The sequence below is a fragment of the Erpetoichthys calabaricus genome, chromosome 4 (assembly GCF_900747795.2).
Source record: "Erpetoichthys calabaricus chromosome 4, fErpCal1.3, whole genome shotgun sequence".
NCBI lineage: Eukaryota > Metazoa > Chordata > Cladistia > Polypteriformes > Polypteridae > Erpetoichthys > Erpetoichthys calabaricus.
This window is the reverse complement of record NC_041397.2, coordinates 247,978,728-247,999,264: the sequence shown is the minus strand read 5'-3', so window position 1 is coordinate 247,999,264 and position 20,537 is coordinate 247,978,728. Positions and strand designations below refer to the sequence as shown.

The following is a 20,537-nucleotide window of genomic DNA, read 5'->3' as shown; positions in this document are numbered from 1 at the left end:
CACGATAAAAAGTTATGTAATCCGACGTTGGCTTTAAGTACGTTTTCGAACCACATCACCTGGCTCCTGTCAGTTTGAATAAGCAACACTTCTACTCAGAGGTTTCTCTGTAATGCTTTGTTTCTTGCCCTGTCATCAAAAGGGAACCAGCACAGAAATCATATCTCTGGCTACTTGCACTTGGGATCTTGGGTTATTACCTAATTCTATTTTCCATAAGTGTGAATGGGGATGTAGACTGACCCAAAAATCTAAATTTTGCCTGAGAGCTTTATCTTCCTCTCCACCAACACAATAACTCACAATTTTCTCCATTTAAATAGCAATAAAACTGAGGTGCTCCTCATTGGTTATAAATCTTCACTTGCTAAGGTTAACCATTCTTCTATTTTATTTAACAACATTAACACAAACATCTCTTCCCAGGTTAAGAGCCTGGGCATCATTCTAGACAGCACCCTCTCTTTTTCTTCCCATATAAGTAATGTTTATCGGACTGCCTTCTTCCATCTCTGAAACATCTCTAGACTTCGTCTTGTTCTTATGCAACACAGTCCTGAAGTATTGGTTAATGCCCATGTCACCTCACGTATAGATTACTGTAATGCTATTCTGTCTGGCATCCCACAAAAACTTATCCATCACTTACATCTTATTCAAAATTCTGCTGTTAGGATAATAACCTGTTCTAAATCCACTGAACATATTACACCTATTCTCTCTCAACTTCACTGGCTCCCTGTTTACTACCGAATACAATACAAAATATTCCTCTTAACATTTAAAGCTCTCCACAACCTCACTGATCTCCTACAGACTTGCACTCCCTCTCGCTCACTCAGATCTTCATCTGCAGCTTTACTTTTCTGTACCACTCATCAAAGTCTGTTCTATGGGAGCTCGAGCATTCTCTCATAGTGTTCCTCAACTCTGGAGTTCTCTTCCCTCTCATATTCGTCAACTAGACTCAATAACACATTTTTAAACTGCCCTCAAAACGTTTCTTTTCAAACTGGCATACCAACTATGAATTTAACACTGTTACTGCCTGTTATCTTTGTATTTTTGCTACTACCTCTGTACCTTATTGCTATTTGATTTTATTGTCCTCTTTGTTTTTATATTAATGTTGTTTAATTTCATTGTAAGGTGACCTTGAGTGTTAAAGGTACCTGTTAAATGTTTTATTATTATTAATGCTATTCAAAGTCTGCAAAATTCCTGCTGCTGCTCAGATTCATTGTACAATCTTATCAGCTGTACAATAACTCCTGAAAAGACCTCTTGACATTCTTGATTGCCTCCACTTGCCCTTTTCTTAGACACCAAGCCACTACTTTTTTTTTTTTTTTTTTGGAGAAGACCATGGCCTCAGATTTGGAGGTACTAGCTGGCATCCTTACAACGTCTTACTCTGCTACCAATTTTTCCAGTGTACACCAGAAATTTTCTGGTCATGGACAATATGATTTCTTTGCAGTAATATCAGTGTTGCTATGCATGCAAAACACCATCTTGCATCATCAAGTATGTATTTGCATAAACCAATCGGAAATTTATATACAGTACCATACCAAAGCTTGACTGAAACATCCCATTGGTTGTCAACATTTTTTATGCAACTCTTATAATATGGATATCATGCTAGCAGCACTAGATTTTACGGACAGCTGTTGATATGATGCAAATAATGGTTGCTGAAAAAGAGGCTAACAAACTCAAAACAATACGTTTCTCCAATAATATGATCCAAAGATGAATAAATGACTGGCAGAAAATAATAATGAATTTTATTTATAAAACTTGATTTCTGGTCAACTTCAATTGACAAAAAAACAGTTGATTCATTCCAGTACATTTAGGAATTCCTAGGAAATTTAGCTATGTTTAATATGGTAAATTCTGATCTCACACTGTGCTGATATCTCAAGTGACTTCTTCTAGCAACTTCCTCTGTACGTATTCTGAAGTGCGCTTGATTAATACCACGTCTCTGATTTGTTTGTCTCTATTATCCTCGAAACCACAGTCTGTTACGCGGCTAAGGCAAGCAGTTAAAAACTGTTGAATAGTTTCACTTGGCTTTTGTGTCAGCTGAAAGAAAGCTTGCCTTGCAAAAGTCATGTTCACATGGGGCACAAAGCAAATGTTTAACACATCTAAAGTGCTGTTGTAATCTGATGGCCAAGCGGTACTTTCCAAAGTAGAAAATACATCCTGCACATCAGCACCCACAAGGTGCAAAAGTAATGCCCTTCTCTGTTGTTTTGATGTTTCCGATACATTATCTGTTAAAATTAGTCCTTTCCCATCTACGAAAATCTCAAATGCTGCTAGACATCTTGTCCAGCGTTAACCCAGCGTAGCAATCCAGTCGAATTTTGGCAGTTGTTTCCCTCTCAAACAATAATTCAGTTTGCTTTTCAATGCGAAACTCAACCATTTTAACAAAATCCTCGTCACCAATGGTTCAGTCCTTCGCCTTGCCCCAGCTTAAGATTGTCACATTGAATCAATAGACATGACATCGTTTCAAACTTGAATGCTCTTTTTATAGTAAGTTACAGTAAGGTGTAATACATACCCTGCTGGTTGCGGCCCACACTTTGGGAACCACTGATCTAAGGGACTCTCAAACTGAGAAACAAGATTCTCTGCTTTGATGAAGGCAGGCTTAGTATCAAACTCTACAGGAAACCAGGCACTGCATATCACCTGTGCAAAACCATTCCATCATTGCAGCAACCTTCTGTGGGGTTGGTTTTAGGCAGCAGGGACTGATGGACTAGACAGGATTGAGGGTAGGTTGAATAGAGCAAGTACAGGGATCTCCTTATGAAAACCTGTTTCAAACTGCTGTGGACCTCTGACTGGAAGGTTCACCTTCCAACAGCATAATAACCCTAAGCAGCAAGCAAAGTCACCACAGAGGTGGCTTAGGGACAAATTTGGGGATTTTTTTTTTTTTTTTTTTGAGTTGCCCAGACTTGATCCTAATAAAATATTTCTGGAGAGAAATAAAAATAGCTGTCCACGGATGATCTCTGTCCAACCTGACAACACATGAATGGCAGAAAAATCCCTAAATCCAGGTGTCATACCCAAGAAAGACTCCAGGCTATAATTGCTACCATGGGGGCTTCAACTAAGTAGTGAATAAAGGTTCTGAATACTTCTATTAAAGTGCTGTTTCGTTTTTTTTTATTTACAAAAAAAAAATTGGCAAGACATTCTAAACATCCTTGCAAGAACTGAATGTTGTTTGATATAGGGGGAAAAATTAATTTAAATGATTTTAGTACAAGGGTGCAACACAGAAACATGTGAAGGGGTCTAAATACTTTGTGTCCTCTGGATACACAGTCTGCACACAACCACAGTCCCACAGAACAGCAAATGTTTGTGGCAGAGGCACACGTCTGTGCAATAGAGAAGTCGCCAGCTCACTTGCTGTTAATAGTGTTAATGTAAAATAGAAACTTTTTGGTGAAATTTCATCATTTATAACCTTTTTATAGTTGTGTTTTTTACTTAAAGTAAAGCAAATGCTGAGTTGAGAACTTCATTTTCTTTATCTCAGAGCAGTTAAGCTAAATGAAATGTTACAGACCAGTCTGCGGTTCTATTCATATAAGAGTACAGAAGCGTGCCATTTTGAGAGTAAAGCTGGCTAAAATAAAAAATTTGTCCAGCAATGATATTCTTTTAAATCCCTATTTTCTCACAAACCCAGCAAAGCACACTGTGTTTATTTGAATGCAAAAACATGTTTTGAAAAATTATATTCAGTGATTTCATTGGGCCATACATGTTTAATGTATATATAAACGTACAAAATGTGGATATATAATGAGTGATCAACAAATTTTGAGACTGATGCATTATGAGAAACATAAAAAAAAAAACAAAGATTTTTTTATCCTTCTGTAGCTGACTGACTTTTTCCATTGTTTGTATGGTGTGCTCTGTGAGGTAGCTGCTCAGACTAGAGAAAATATGGTATTTACACGGAGCAAAGGTCTGGTGAATAGGAAGGGAAAGGCATATATAGCTCCTCATGGCAGCCTTTGCAATCTGTGCAGTTCAAGATGGTTCATAGATTTCTTGGCTGCTTTTCCCTTTATTAACTACCATTAGACCAAGTAACTCAGCACAATATTGAGCAGATTTTGTGAATTTTTAGCTCTGTGTTGACTTGGTTCAGAAACAGAAGTACATACTAGAAATCAAAAATACTAAAAAAATAAATTAGCCTATTTACTTGTCTTTTATATAATGTGTGTGTATGTATATATGTGCATTGTGTGTGTGTGAATGGAAAGATATAGATTAATATAGACGTGTCAAGTAGTGTGTGTGTCTGTATATATTATAATAATGATCACAAGTAGTTTTCTCCTTTCTGACTGAAAAAGTATGTTTGGTTTTATACAGGTAAAGTATTAAAAAGTGCTTTCGACATTGAAAGGAGCCCGTCTGAAGATAATGAAGAATCCACAGATAAAAGAGACTCTCCAAGGTCTGATCATATGGCCGAGGCTGTATCAAAATGGAGTGAAAGTAGTCCACAGGAAAGGCAACGAAAGAGAGAGGACAGTGAACCTCGTCTTTATATTGCCTGTGATGACACCTATGATGTACAGGATACAAGTATGAAAGCAGAAAAACCTACTGGTATGCTATAGCAGCTTTTTGGGGGGATGGCAACTGCCAGTTAAACTTTTTGAACATTTATGCGATTATTAGCCGAGTTATCTAATTTATAGAAAACTTTATAACCCTTAAACTTGTTGCATTTAGTACACAGTTTTTGTTAGCATTAGAATGCTTTTGTATGTACAGTATTGGTTTTCTTTCCAGTGTAAAGAATCCCAAAATTCAGTAAGTAACTCTGGAAATAATGTATTTGTTTACATAGTACTGTTAGTAATTAAGGCTTACATTATGCTATCCAGCTGGTTTATCCCTGTGAAATGGAAAACATAATTATCATGGTAGTACATACTAGTGTGAACCTGGCAGAGCTACTCATCGCAATGATCTCTTCATTATCTCTTTTCATTGCTCAGACTGGAGAAGATATGATACAGGAGAAAGTAGGGTGAAATGACACCTTTTATTGGCTAACTAAATAGATTACAAATGCAAGCTTTCGAGGCAGCTAAGGCCCATTCATCAGACAAGATAGATAGATAGGTAGGTATGGGTATAGAGATGTATAGAGTTCATATATATATATAATGAGATATCATAGAGACATCTGAAAAGGTCCTCTTTAGAACACAATTTCAAATGACAAACTATACAATTGCGAAGAAATAAGTTTGACCTGAAAAATTCCAAACTTATCCTTTAAAGTGTTAAAGATACTGTTATTTACAAAGGCAGCTTAAAATAACATCATAGGATACTGTGTTTTCAGACCTGACCTAGCCTCCATGGTAAAACTGTATTTGCCGTTTAGATTCACGACCAGTTCTGAACCTTGGAGTGGATCTTCAGCTTGACTGGATGACTGTAGAAGATTTCCAGAAACACCTCCACGGAAAAGATCAAAATCATATCACCACAACAGTGTCTACAAGTAAGAAATGATCTTGGCTTACGCTAATAAAAAAAAGAAAATAAGGGAAGAAATGAAACAATGAATTTTGTAAGAACTTTTTTTCAGTTAACATTGTGTGTCGGACAGACCCAATAATAACTGCTAAAGATCAAGTATATTTTTATATTAGTTATGGCTATTTAACCTAAGTCAAGAAAACTTGACCACATTTGGCTTAAGAACATTAGTTCACATTATTAATGAACACAAAATAATCATAGAAATAGGACAAGCATTTCCGCCTAAGTGCAAATATCTGGCATTAACTGTCAAAAAAGAAATCTACTTTCTTGAAGATTTTATTTTTTCCTTGTGGCCTAGATAGAAATCGTTCAGGGTATGAAACATTTTTGTGACATTAAAGAGATACAGCAGTTTTAGTCCCTGTCTAGTTTTAATGCTGACTTTTTAGTAAGACTTGACTATGTGTTTTACTGTGTACAAAGAATCTTTTAGTCTTTTTTGTTTTATGTGATTTGAATTCAAAAAGTTCTTAAAATTGGGAAACTGTATTCTGTAAAGTTTATTGCGGATTGATTTACAGTAGGATTAACATGTGCCTCGGTACCTTGGCTGGTTCTTTGCTTTGTTGTTCATAGTTAAATTTGCCCAAACCTTTAGTCCACTGTCCTGTAGTTTTGAAGCTATATCCTGTGTGATGTGAGTTCCATTGGTGAACTTGACAGCCTAAATTGGGTTAGCTTCTTTGTTTGGTGGGATCTTCACCTTATGCACTGTAGACTCTCAGAGCAGGTGGGACTGGTCCTGTGGCACCCAGCTAACATGTGGAATATTCATCTTTTATGCTGCAGGCATCCAGTGTCAGTTCCTTCATTTGAGCATACACTGGTATAATTGATAATTGATTTTTCTAATAGCCATTTCAGTTTTGTATGCCAGGTGTGTTTTTTTTTTTTGTCTTGGTTTGTTTTCTCTTGACCTAAAGGCAGACAATCTAACAATAAAATGTCATGTTGCACTACTGCATAAATGAACAATTGCTTAGTTTATTCAATTGTATAAATTGAATATGAATTGTATATAATTGTATAAAAATTGTATTTATTCACTGATACAATTTGGTGCACTATTTTTGACTCCCTGATAAGATGAAACATCCTATTTCTAGGAAATATGTACTAGTTCTTTCATTAAAATGTAGCACTCAAATATCAAGATGAGAACATTCTTTTTGTGCGTAGCCACTGCATAGCTCAGATTTAAAGGAAGGACTGTTTTTAATTCTAGACAACGTTTAGTGTTGGACCGATGTAAAAAATTCCAGTCAATTATGACAACTAATGTTTTTGTCCACTTCAACTAATACCAGTATACACACACACACACAGTATAGTATATTAAAAATCATTTTGAATGGTTTTAATTATGCTGAAAATGTATGCATTAGGAAAGGAACAACATGAACATGTGAAACCAGATTGAACACATTTATTATTAACTTTCTAACATTTGCATTGTTCTTTGCAGTGGATCTAAGCAGCCAGTACTTTCTGGGGAGTAAAGCAAGATATAGTCTATCTCTATAACAAAACACTCCAGAATCAGGTACAGAAACCTGCTTCCCATACACATTTTGGGTATCTTAAGTACATCCGGGCACATGGCATTGGATATATTAAAAAAAAATCATATTCTTTATGACTTAATCAGACACATACTGCTTTGGATAAAATAGAAACGAAAGTTACAAATGAGGCCAGTCACTCTGGGCTTCTTTAAAAACATACATGGTATGCTTTTCTTAACAAAAAGACAGAAATGCTTCTATCAGCAGCAAGTCAGTTTCTATTTTCAGGCCATTATATTTGACACAACTGAAAAAAGCTTTCACTGTCTACATTAGTACAAAATGCTGATAGGGACTTGTGGGTTGCCTTGGCCAAGCTTTGGAAGCAGACTGCCTATGCTTTTCTAATACATAGTGTAGCCAAATCTTCCAGTGGCTACAGTTGGCTTTCATTGTAATAATATGAAGGATTTTCTGGCATAAACAGACTGTTAGCTTACCATTTAATAAGAAATGTGGGCCAGTGAAATACAGTTTTTCATTCAAAAGAAGAAAAACTAACACACTGTAAATGTTTTACATTCCCTGTAAATACTTTTAATAGCCCTACAATTGTATAACTTATTTTTTTTGTGAGTAGCAAGTAATGTAACAAAGTTACTTTTAAAAGTAATGTTCCCAAACACTGTATGATGGGTATTCCGTATAAAGTGATGTGCTTTTAAGCACTCCTGCACAAAGCGTCCTACAATATAATGCTATGTACCGTGAGTGTGCCTTTGGATATTAAGAGAATGCGCTGGTAGCGGAGTGGTTGTGATAATATTGCTGGATGATTTTGTATTAAAGTTACATTTGCATTAAAACTAGAATGGATCTTGTTTGAAAATCTTTTACAGTTTAGATGCAGGGAACACATCTTTCACAAGAACAAAACTTGAAATTGAATTTTAACATGCAGATAAACCTGTTTATTAAGTTCCCAATAAGATAAATTCCTACACTTTTTTTTTTCCACAGCGACTTGACTATCCAAAATGAAAAAACAGACAAGCTGTGCTGCTGCAATGACACTTTTGTAAGCATTGTGGTAAACGTGAATTGTAAACACTTGATGAAAAAGAGGCGATGCCTTTAACATGGCAATTTTTGTCTCTGCGCATATTTGGGTCACTAAGTTATGCCTGGCCTGGTATCCACAGGCTGCCACACGTGTGTGTGTGTGTGTGTTGCATGGCCAAGTGTTTGCCTGTGTGTTTTTCTGCTGTGTCTTCAATACTTAAACATGGCTGTTTACAATAATAGCCGCCTCAATCAATAATGAATAAAAATATTGAAATTATTTGGTGAAGTAATAATCTTGGCAAGCCTGGCTTATCATTCAGAAGTATTAGTCAAAATGTACATATTGGATAGATGCCAACGTCGTAATTTTTAACGAACATCAGATGATTAACGATATGATTGCAGATATATCCTCCATCTGTAACATAATTATAGTTAAAACTGCACACACAGATAGGGCAAGTTATTTATAGGTCTTATTCTTGAATTTTATTCATGCCAGTTCCTATTTTTTAATATCTAGAATTATATTTTGACCAGTCAAAATTCTTTTACAGTTTTCCCTTATTAAAGTCCCAAGGAAGTCATTAGCAAACATCTGTTTCACCTGCCAAAGTATAATTTTAAATATTTCTAGGTAGAATTTTGACAAATGAAAATTAATGTCAAGAATGGTAATTAGGACAAGATACTAATTATTAAAACTGTTTACCTAATGTCGCACTACGTAGCATAATTACAGGCCTCTCAAACTGAAAGCTCTAGAAGTCAATGGAAAATTCCGTCATCTATAAATAATTATGTACTTATTTTATCTGTTAGTATATATTATAGATTGATATCTCTCTTGCATTTTTGCTAGGTAGTATTTAATTGTGGATATAGTAAATTTGTATTCTTCCTAGTTAAAATTTAAGGTGTCAAATTTTTAATTTCTGCAGTTTTCAGAGTACACTATACATTAAATGTTAAAATGTTTTGCCACAGGAGCATATATATCCATGTGATCAAGGTTACATCAGAAATAGTTAAAGCACAAGCATCCATAGGAGAGAAAACTGTTTAGGGTCACAGACTACAAGTGAATCTGCTACAGTAACCACTAGAAGTGAAAGCTAATGCAATTCAATTCAATGGATGAAACAAATTACAATTATAAAGTAATGGCATTGCAGATCTAAGAGAAATTAAGCAACATAACATAGTTGAATTCTTAAAATGTGCTGTTTGATTAATTATATCTGTAACTTCTTTGTCATGCTTTGACTGGAAGATCAAAACATTTTTCAAAAGCTTAAAAATATATTACACAGTTGCCATCATGGCAGACTTTAGCTGCATGAACGCCTGGTCCAAATGGGAGTCCTCCAAGTGAACATACAGACACAGTAAGAAGAGATGCTGGCTGCATCAGCCAAGATGTTAAAGTAGAGTTCTCGAATCTCGGGAGTTCCCAAAGCATCAATGCTAAATAAAATCTAAGCGAGCTACATTGGGTCTGTATTAATAGTTTTGGATTTCACTCATTTTACTTAATTGTTATTTCCCTGTAAATACTTTTAATAGCCCTCTGCCAAATTTATTATACTGACAGAAAGACTTGCTGCCTTGGGCACGCATATAACTACAGATTTAATTTCCTGTTTTGACTGTTAAAACAAATTAACTAAAGTAAGAGCAAATTTATTTAATGTTAGATATAAAAGTTTTGTGTGTCATTGATAAGGTTCTTTTCCATACTCTGTAGGTGTTCTACGTGATGCAGTAAAAAATGGGGATTACTTGACTGTAAAACTGGCACTGAATTCAAAGGAGGAATATAATTTAGATCAAGAGGTAACGGGTCCTTTTTTTGTTACTAATATTTGATTGTTCTATAATAATTATTTAAATATTAGATTATTTCAGTTAATTCGTTCTTTAATTAACTAATCCTTTTTTAAAGAGGGGTTAATATGCATACATTTTAACAGTAGTTTGCTGTAATTGATGCATACAGTACACTAGAAACAAACATATGGGCAAATAACAATTAGCTCATGTGGAGAAGTTAAGTAAACGGTAAGGTTAAATAATAAGTGAGGTAACTACTGTATAACTAAGCTATAAAACTAGTATTGCAATTCAATTATGCGATCTGTTGTAGTTTACTATTCCTTTTCTATCTGACTGAAGTTAAAGTTGAAATCTGTTACACCTAATCAGAAAAAGCTTGGCTGAATTTAAAACAACTGTGGAAGTGGAATTCTGGTGTCTTTCTACGGCAACAAGGAATACTCGGTTACTGCAAAAACCATACACACATGTACATTGTTTAAATTAAGCTCTTAGCACAGCCTTCTGCAACTAGCCCTTCAGAAGTAGGACTGTCAACCAGTAACTGAAGTTAGAATATGTCATATTTAAAATATTTGAATATATAAAAATACATACTTGAAAGTTTTCAAACCACATAAATAAACACATAGCCATTAAATAATTAAGAAACATCAATGTGTCACTTTCAAAATAAACTTTCATGAACAAAAAAAACTTGTGTTTTATTCTAATTAAGCATAGAAAGGAAGACATTTGTTGATGCTCTGTATCAGTATATAGCCTTCTTTTCCTTTGATCGCAAAGCTTTGTTGCAGCTCAAGCCAAATTTACACTTCATGTCAATGTGACGTTTGGATGGTCAGAATGCAGGTAAACAGAGTATCCACAGGAGTTTGCAAAAGCTGCACCCATACAGTAAATGTTGTATAATTTTGCCTGAGGAGTCTTGCTTTTATGCTTTCTTTTTGATTACATCTGTATGTGTGGGTGGGGAATTCCAATATCACTTTACCATAAATCATGTTTAAGTGCTGTTTTCAGGTTGAGAAAAATGCTAGACAGTTAAATCATTGTCCAGAAAGCAAACCAATAGAAACTATGGAAAAAAACAGGCTGTTTATATAAGACATTCATCGAATATGGAGCATCGAGAGCATTTTTATTTTTAAGAATGGGTAAATTCTGTTAAAAGTACACTCACTGGCCACTTTATTAGGTGCACCTTGCTAGTACCGGGTTAGACCCCCTTTCGCCTTCAAAACTGCCATAATTTTTCATTACATGGATTCAACAAAGTGCTATAAACTTTCTTTAGAGTTTTTGGTCCATACTGACATGATGGAATCACATAGTTGCTGCAGATTTGTTGGCTGCACATCCATGTTTCGAGTCTCCTGTTCCACCACATGCCAAATATGCTCTTTTGGATTGAGATCTGGTGGCTGTGGAGGCCATTTTAGAACAGTGAACTGTACCAGTTTGAGACGATTTCAGCTTTATGACATGGTGCATAATCCTGCTGGAAGTAGCCATCAGAAGATGGGTACATGGCAGTCGTAAAGGGATGGCCAAGGTCAGCAACAATACTCGGGTAGGCTGTGGCATTTAAATAATGCTTAATTGGTACTAAGGGGCCCAAAGTGTGCCAAGAAAATATCCCCCACACCATTACACCACCACCACCAGCCTGAACTATTGATACAAAACAGATGGATCCATGGATTTAAGTTGTGGATGCCAAACTCTGACCCTACCATCCGAATGTTGCAGCAGAAATTGAGACTCATTAGACCAGGCATTGTTTTTCCAATATTATATTGTCCAATTTTGGAGAGCCTGTGCAAATTGTAGCCTCAGTTGCCTGTTCTTAGCTGACAACAGTGTCATCTGGTGTGGTCTTCTGCTGCTGTAGCCTATGTGCTTGAAGGTTTGAAGTGTTGCATGTTCAGAGTTGCTCTTCTGGTTACCTCCGTTGTAATGAGTGGTTATTTGAGTTAATTGTTGTCTATCAGCTTGAACCAGTCTGGTCGTTCTCCCCTCACTTCTGGGGTCAACAAGACATTTTTGCCCAGAGCATTGCTGCTCACTGTATATTTTTCCGTTTTTGGACCATTGTCTGTAAACCCTAAAGATGGTTATATGTGAAAATCTTAATAGTTCAGCCGTTTCTGAAATACTCGGAGAAGCCCATCTGGCACCAACAACCATGCCACATTCAAAGTCACTTAAATCACCTTTTTCCCCCCATTCTTAACATCAGCAGGTCGTCTTGGCAATGTCTACATGCCTAAATACATTGAGTTGTTGCCATGTGATTGGCTGATGTAGATATTTGAGTTAACAAGCAGTTAAACAGGTGTACCTAATAAAGTGGCCGGTGAGTGTAAGTTTAATAAGCGAGTTCTCTTCACAGCTACTGAATGCACTACTTGTGTAAATAGATTTTACTTTCTTTTGCATAGGGTCCGTTTAGCATATATTTAGTAATTTTAAATATTTTATGACTTCCTTTAATGTCTGAGTTGAGCAAGGAGTGAGAGTGACAGTTTTTTCTCTCATTCAAGCACCACTGTAACATTTTCTATTCTCAATTTTAAGGGCAATGATTAAAAAAAAGAAATGGGTTCAAACCTCATCTTTCCTTACAGGATTCAAGTGGAATGACATTGTTAATGCTGGCAGCTGCAGGAGGGCAAGATGATATAATCAGACTTTTACTTAAGAGAGTTGTGAAGATCAATGCCACGCAAAAATCTGGCACAACTGCTCTTATGCATGCAGCAGAAAAGGTAATTATTTTGTTTGTTTCAATACTTTTAGTAATGTTTATTTTTGCAATGGGTTTTACTGGTAATGAAATAAATTTGATACATTTTATAGTGACTGGAAAGTTGCATTTTTTCATGTTTCAATACTAAACAGATTGCATTAAATTAAATTGCTGTGAAAAATATTTACCACTTCCTAATATCGTATTTTTTTACATTTTTACATAATGAATGACCACGGAGCTTTAGACAAAATGAAGTATTACACAAATGGACCTGGATGAGCAGTAGTTTTTAAATAATTACTTCTTTTTTCAAGTAACAGTTATCCTATCACCCGTATGAAAAAAGTACATTTAACCATAGTTCTAATACTTGGCTCTAGCAGCAACAATCATAAGTAAACATTTTGTATAATTTGATATAATTATTTCACATTTCTGTTGAGGAATGTTAACCTACTGTTTGCAGAACTGCATTAATGCAGACACATGGGTAAGTTTGAGAGTGTGAACTGCTAATTTCAGGTCCTGCCACAGCATTTCTATTGGGCTCAAGTCTAAACTTTGACTTGGTCATTCCAGAACTGTAATTTTGTTTCTTCTGAGCTATTCAGTTGTAGACTTGCTTTTGTGTTTTTGGTTATTGACCTGCTACAAAGCCACTGTGGTCATTTGTCCAGGACCTGAAGCTGAAACCTAACATTCTCCTTATGAATGTTCTGGTAAAGTGCCGAACTCATGGTTCTTTCAATAATGGTAAGTCTTTTAGGTCCCGAGGCAGCAAAGAATCTCCACACCATCACACTACCCAACCCCCCGTTTTAATGCACAGTAGGTGTAACGTTCTTACTGTTGAACACTGTATTTGCTTTATGCTAGACTTAGTAATCTGTGGATGAAACAGATGCCTCTAACTTTTGACTTGTATATCCTTAGAAAATTATTGGCGATTGCCCAGCTGTTTTTTCACAAATGCAAGATGAGCACAGATCCCATTTTTACTCTTAATTTTTATTAAAGTCATAAACACTGACCTTCACTGCAGCTTAAAGAGGTGTGAAGTTCTTTGAATGTTCTTCTGGCATCCTCTGACTTTATGAGCTGTTGCTATGCCCTTGGAGTAATTTTTAGCTGGCTGTCTTTTTTCTGGGAAGAATTGCCACTGTGATAATGGATATCACTGTAGTGCAGTATAATCTAAGCATCTTACAAATAGCTTTGTAACCATTTCCCAATTTTGAAAGTTTCAACAACTTTTTTTTTTCCTCATCTTTTCTGGACATTCCTTTGGTTGAGTGTCCTTCTAGGAACTGTGTGGTGACTACTTCATTATCATTTCATTATCATGGTAAGCGTCAATATATAGTGAGGATTAAATTCAGTTGGACTGGCTATGGTCAGACCTGCTGCTTGAGGTAGTTACTAAGGGTGCAGTATTCTTCTCTATAGGCCTAAACAGGTGTTAGATAACTTTATTAGATATGAAATATGTTAAGTATGAATTTATACATACTCTGGGTCCCTAACTAAATTATTACATTTTTCCAATGGCCTGAAGCCATTCTTTGTAGCAAATATACAAAAATAGAGAATATCAGGATGGGGTCAAATACTCTTTAACACCACACTAGGGTTTGGCTCATCAGACCACTTCAAAAGTGCACGGTGATGAAAATTTTCTAGTTATTTTGGAGATTGTGATATTTAATTGAAAAGTGATACATTTTAATTGTTCAGTGCTTTGATCTAATGGATATTTGAATTACAGGTAGTTGTCGACTTAAGGCTCATTTATACTTCACGCTCAGAACGTGTTTGCGCCCGCATCATGGCCACCACACGTTCTGAGCGTTCATTTGATGCGTCCTCTGAGCAGGTCCTCAGAAATTAACGCGATGCGTGTGCGAGTTGCAGTACCAGCAAAAAGTCGGGGGGGCGCAGTGTGCTAAAAGTTGGAATGTGACGTCAAAGTCTCTGTTTACTATCTACATGTGACAGAAACCTGCTTTGCGGATCCTATGAGATAGGTGTGCGTGCTTTGATGTTTGATAAATGGTTCGATGTGGTGAAGCAAAATGCAGACATACAGATGTATTCGTGGTGCTTTTATATTCAAGCGTCTCATATTCCGATCGTAATACACGATATGTTTTAAAAATCTCACATACCGTCTTCTGTGCTTTTTTTTTTTTCTAGGGCTTCCTCTGCTCCTGACAGCAGTGAATCGCCAGCAATAGATCGCCACACTGAGCACATTAAATGTGTGATATTCCAACTCTCTGCACATTTAGAATCCTTAGATTTATACTTGATATCACTTTCATGATGAAAAGCATTAAAGTATGTATATTACATTTTACAGATAAATCGGTAATTTCATTTAAATAATGAATACTGTTAATAATTACACACATGGGGTGACACAGTGGCGGAGCGTTAGCGCTGCTGTCTAGCAGGGAGTCACGTCGCTGATATTCCCTGCCTGGAGTTTACACGTTTTCCTGCTGGGTTTCCTCAGTGTGCTCCAGTTTCCTTCCAAAGATATGCAGATTTGGGGATTTGGTGCCACTAAAATGACACTAGTGCATGTGTGTGCTTGTATTCACCTTGCGATGAGCTGAGGCCTCGTCCAGGGATTGTTTCTCACTCGTGCCCAATGCTTGCTGGAATGGACACATCCCTGGATTTAATCAATAAACATCCTTTTCAGAGATATTGCGGTAAGGTGTCATCAGAATTTAATGGGTGTTCTAGGCAATTCACAACACAGAGAAGCTGAACATGTTCTCACCGTGATAATATCTCACATTGCCAACTGGCGGATTCCTCCAGATTTACATAAAGTATGCGCGCAAGTATAAACACTTCAACGCTTGTGTAGCAGGAGCGTCCGCTGCAGCATGCGTGCGTTGCATGAAGTATAACTCTGGCCTTTGACCTATGCGTCTTACTACCATTCAATTTTATGACTGCTACCGCGTCTCATTAGCAAACAACAGTTTATGCCTCTCCAGCTCTGTATGCCGTGACTCATTCATCTCGATCTCAGTTTATTACCAGCAGCGGTTTCAACTATGTTCAGTTACATTTGTCTTACAATTATAGGAAAAAAGGCAATTGATCTTGACATAAAAATGAAGGTGATCAAGCAGTATGAGGGAGGAAAGAAACAGTGTGATTGCATTTGATTTTTAAGTTATCCCATTGTAACCAGTGTTCACCGCACACACTGTACTGCTGCACTCTGGCTTTGAATCCAGTTAAACTCTGAAGCTTCCATGTTGTGACTCACAATGTGACACTTCATGCAAACCACCACAAAGGGGTAATGAAACTCTCTTACTTCACTTGGACAGAGGCAGTGGTGCTGTAAGAATTATGTTTCTAGACTTCTCTAGCGCCTTCGACACAATCCAACCTCTGCTCCTTAGGGACAAGCTGACAGAGATGGGATTAGATTCATACCTAGTGGCATGGATCGTGGACTATCTTACAGACAGACCTCAGTATGTGTGTCTTGGGAACTGCACGTCTGACATTGTGGTCAGCAACACAGGAGCGCCACAGGGGACTGTACTTTCTCCGATCCTGTTCAGCCTATATACATCGGACTTCCAATACAACTCGGAGTCCTGCCATGTGCAAAAGTTCGCTGATGACACTGCTATCGTGGGCTGCATCAGGAATGGGCTGGAGGAGGAGTATAGGGACCTAATCAAGGACTTTGTTAAATGGTGCGACTCAAACCACCTACACCTGAACACCAGCAAAACCAAAGAGCTGGTGGTGGATTTTAGGAGGCCCAGACCCCTCATAGACCCAGTGATCATCAGAGGTGACTGTGTACAGATGGTGCAGACCTATAAATATCTGGGAGTGCAGCTGGATGATAAATTAGACTGGACTGCCAATACTGATGTGCTGTGCAAGAAAGGACAGAGCCGGTTATACTACCTTAGAAGGCTGGCGTCCTTCAACATCTGCAATAAGATGCTGCAGATGTTCTATCAGGCAGTTGTGGCGAGCGCCCTCTTCTACGCAGTGGTGTGCTGGGGAGGCAGCATTAAGAGGAAAGACGCCTCACGCCTGGACAAACTGGTGAGGAAGGCAAGCTCTATTGTTGGCATGGAGCTGAACAGTTTAACATCTGTGGCAGAGCGAAGGGCGCTCAGCAGGCTCCTATCAATTATGGAGAATCCACTGCATCCACTGCACAGTATCATCTCCAGACAGAGGAGCAGCTTCAGCGACAGACTGCTGTCAATGTCCTGCTCCACTGACAGATTGAGGAGATCGTTCCTCCCCCATACTATGCGACTCTTTAATTCCATCCGGGGGGGTAAACGTTAACATTTAACATTATACAAAGTTATTGTCTGTTTTTCACCTGCATTATTATCATTCTTTAATATTATTTATTGTATCAGTATGCTGCTGCTGAAGAATGTGAATTTCCCATTGGGATTAATAAAGTATCCATCCATCCATCAAACCACAATGAACTCCTTTATCTGTTAATGTTTATCATTAACAGGCTGAAATGTTAAAACAGAAAACATATGAGTGCTAAAACTCTGCCAGTACAATTTCTCATTTCAAAGTGAACACTGGGAGAGACTCACACTGCTGACGTAACATAACAAATAGGCACCCATGTGAGCAACAAAATGACACAAAAAAAAAAGAAAAATCTAGAATGATAGAAAATCTACACAATGTGCTAGGAATGATGAATAAAAGGATATAAAACAATATGACTTATGGGACTTATTGAATACATATATCGACCCATCAGAACTGAACATGGTCATAAGTCGATGACTACCTGTATTTATTGTATCAGTCACAGCTGTCGCCAGCCAACTCAGTTAATAGACAAATATAAGTTAGTGATTTACAATAGTCTTTGTCAACTTGTATTTTCATTCAGGCAAAAGCAGTGTTGGTATCATAATAGATACTAAGTACAGCTTTAAACTCTGAGTTTTGCTGCCAAAATCCTGCAGTCCAGAACTGAATTTGATGGTTAAAAAAATGGATAGTTAATTATAGATTTGAATAATTATAGGTAAAAGGGGCTTCTTCTTTTTCACATAACATAACACAAAACATTTTTGCATTCCTTTTTTTCTTCAGATAAACTGGTGCCCAACAGTCGGATTTTAAACTAGTAAGAATTCGTAAAAGTGCATTTTTTTTCCCCTGGTATACCAAGAACATTGTGTTCAATTAGTGGCACCAAAAGACTAATAGGTTGGCTGATGGTGTAATGGAGGTTAGCAGAATTCACACAACTAGCTGATAATTTTTTTTTTGTCCGCTTTACCAGTAATGTGTATTAAATAACTACTCTTAAAACTTTGGTCTCTGCACATAAAATTTCATTCTTGTTATTGTTTTAGAATTTTTTGACTACTGTTGCAATTCTTCTGGAAGCTGGAGCTCATGTCAACCTACAACAGCTAAATGGTGAAACAGCTTTAATGAAGGTAAGGAGTTAGAGTAATATGCATCTCTTCCAATATATTGATGTCTGTCAGTCTGTCGCTCAAAAACTTTGCAGCTTAATCTTGCTCTCATTCAAGAGCTTTAGCCATGACATTCAAAACATAACCCATGAATTGGTCATGCAGGGTATCTTGGCGACAAAATTCAGACTTGGGTTCTTCTCACAGCAAGTAGAGGTGTGGTGGTACGCTGTAGCTCACGGAAAACCACGACACAGAAACGGCAAGGATCAGTGAAGTAAATTGCAGAGGCCAAATGATCACTTGCACTGCAAAAGCTGCTGCATGTGCATGTGGCGCTTAATCAAGGACATTGCATAGGCTGACTGATAACTGAAAGTTGTACACTCCAACTGCAAAACAAAATAAGTGCGCATACCAAGCAAGATGTCAACGACACGACACAAGCATTGTGCATGCAAGTCAGAAAAAGTTGTAGCAACATCAACTACTACTGAAAACAATGAAGTAGCCACAGCCGTTACCAGAGTGCTGTGTTTAGTGAGAGGCGCTTCTTCAAGGACTGTAGGTCTGACTGTTTCCAGTACTTCACATAGTAATGCAAATTTTTTTTTTTTTAAGCATTCTCTCTAATGTTTTACGCTTTATGGATGTCTGACTTTTTTTTTTCCCAGTTACTATTATTTTAATTTAAGGGGGTTATGCACCATGGACATTGCTTAAATTGCTGCTGGTGTAATTTTTATTAATAATCACATTTAAATAATTCTTGTAATTCTTGTGAACAGTCTCGCAGCAAAAACTAAAAAATACTAGACAGTAGGATAGTTTAGTATCTGTCAGACTTGCTTAATGTAATACATGGCTGTGGAAAGCCAGAGCTTAATCTTCACATGGGCAGCTGCCAGGCGTGCAATTTCAAGCCCACTTTTTTACCCAAATTACACAGCCTATAAAAAATTTACAATGTGAAATAAACACTTTTCTCTCCAACAACAATTAATAGGAAGTAATAAAAATAATTCATAACAAAACATTAATAAAATAATATATTTTAACAAATGCACCAAGAATTTGACAGTTAATGGATTACAGCTGTCTCTTTATTTGCATTAATTTGTTTCTTGTGAATTAAATTGAATTTTATTGGGAATGACTACTAAATCCAGTTTATTACAAGGCTGTAAACATAAGCTGTGTGTTCTGTTGGAATTTAAAGTTAAACATAAATGTAATTTCTTTTTCACAATTTAACACATTTGTTTGAATTCAGCTCATATTTGTATGTTTTCAACTTAATGTTGACTACATTTTTTATCAGTTAATGTTGGCTGGGGCATTCATGTTCCGTTCAACAGTTTAACATATAGATTGTCCTAATATGATTTTCTGATTGGATCTGTGAACCAATCCCACAAAACCATGTAAAACAACAGTGAAAACAAGAATGTACTATAGTTATTCATTTTTTTTTTCATCATTTGTACCTTTTCCTGCAGGCCTGTAAAAGGGGAAATATAGACATAGTGAGGCTTCTGCTGGAGTATGGAGCTGACAGCAATATGCTCTCTAAACACCAGAACAGTGCACTGCATTTTGCAAAACTTAGCAATAATGTCCTAGTATATGACTTGGTCAAGTCTCATATGGATGCGTAAGTGTTTTCAGTAATTTTGGTTTGTAAAATATTTCAATGTTTCATCAGAGGTCTCTGATAACTGATGTTTAAAATGTATTAATATGTTGTGTTTGAAATTAACAAAAGAACAAAAAATTATTATGCTTGTTACTTTAGAAACCCTCTCAGTGTTAGTGAAATAAGATGTCTGTAGACCTTGTAGGCATGCATGAATGTTTTATCATCTTACTTTTATAATATTGCTAGTTACTTTGTGACAGTTTTGAGAAACTGGCCTTTCCATGCATGTTGTAAAGGAAGACTGTAGACGTGTGTTCAGAAAAATGCAACAATAGAATTGTGTGTTTAATTCCAAAAGCTCAGGTCTAATTCCAGTAGGGCATGTCTTGTTTAAATAAGGATGCACTGTTGATGGCCACATTATTAGATACTCTGGTTTACTGCCAGATAAGACACGTTTTTACCTTCAAAACCGCCTGAATTCAGCGAGATTTGAATTTAACAACATGAAGGAAACCCTCCTTAGGGATTTACCTGTGCTCGCTCAACAGCGTCGCGTAGTTCCTATAGATCTTTGACCGTGTGTTGAGAGAGTAAACCTTGGTCTTACCCAGAATGTACTGCTATAGAGCACTGGTTTAGAT

The 20,537-nt window shown here is 36.7% G+C and overlaps 1 protein-coding gene across 4 annotated transcripts in view; it reads left to right on the top strand.

The window, feature by feature from the left end:
• mphosph8 (M-phase phosphoprotein 8) overlaps nucleotides 1-20,537 on the top strand; it is a 47,192-nt gene that overhangs the window by 16,104 nt on the left and 10,551 nt on the right. For all 4 annotated transcript variants that reach the window (XM_028800569.2, XM_028800572.2, XM_028800571.2 and 1 more), the window contains exons 5-10: nucleotides 4,435-4,674; nucleotides 5,465-5,584; nucleotides 9,946-10,034; nucleotides 12,665-12,805; nucleotides 18,189-18,275; nucleotides 19,754-19,908. In XM_028800569.2, the coding sequence (XP_028656402.1) occupies nucleotides 4,435-4,674; nucleotides 5,465-5,584; nucleotides 9,946-10,034; nucleotides 12,665-12,805; nucleotides 18,189-18,275; nucleotides 19,754-19,908 (832 nt within the window). The remainder of the gene's footprint in view (nucleotides 1-4,434; nucleotides 4,675-5,464; nucleotides 5,585-9,945; nucleotides 10,035-12,664; nucleotides 12,806-18,188; nucleotides 18,276-19,753; nucleotides 19,909-20,537) is intronic.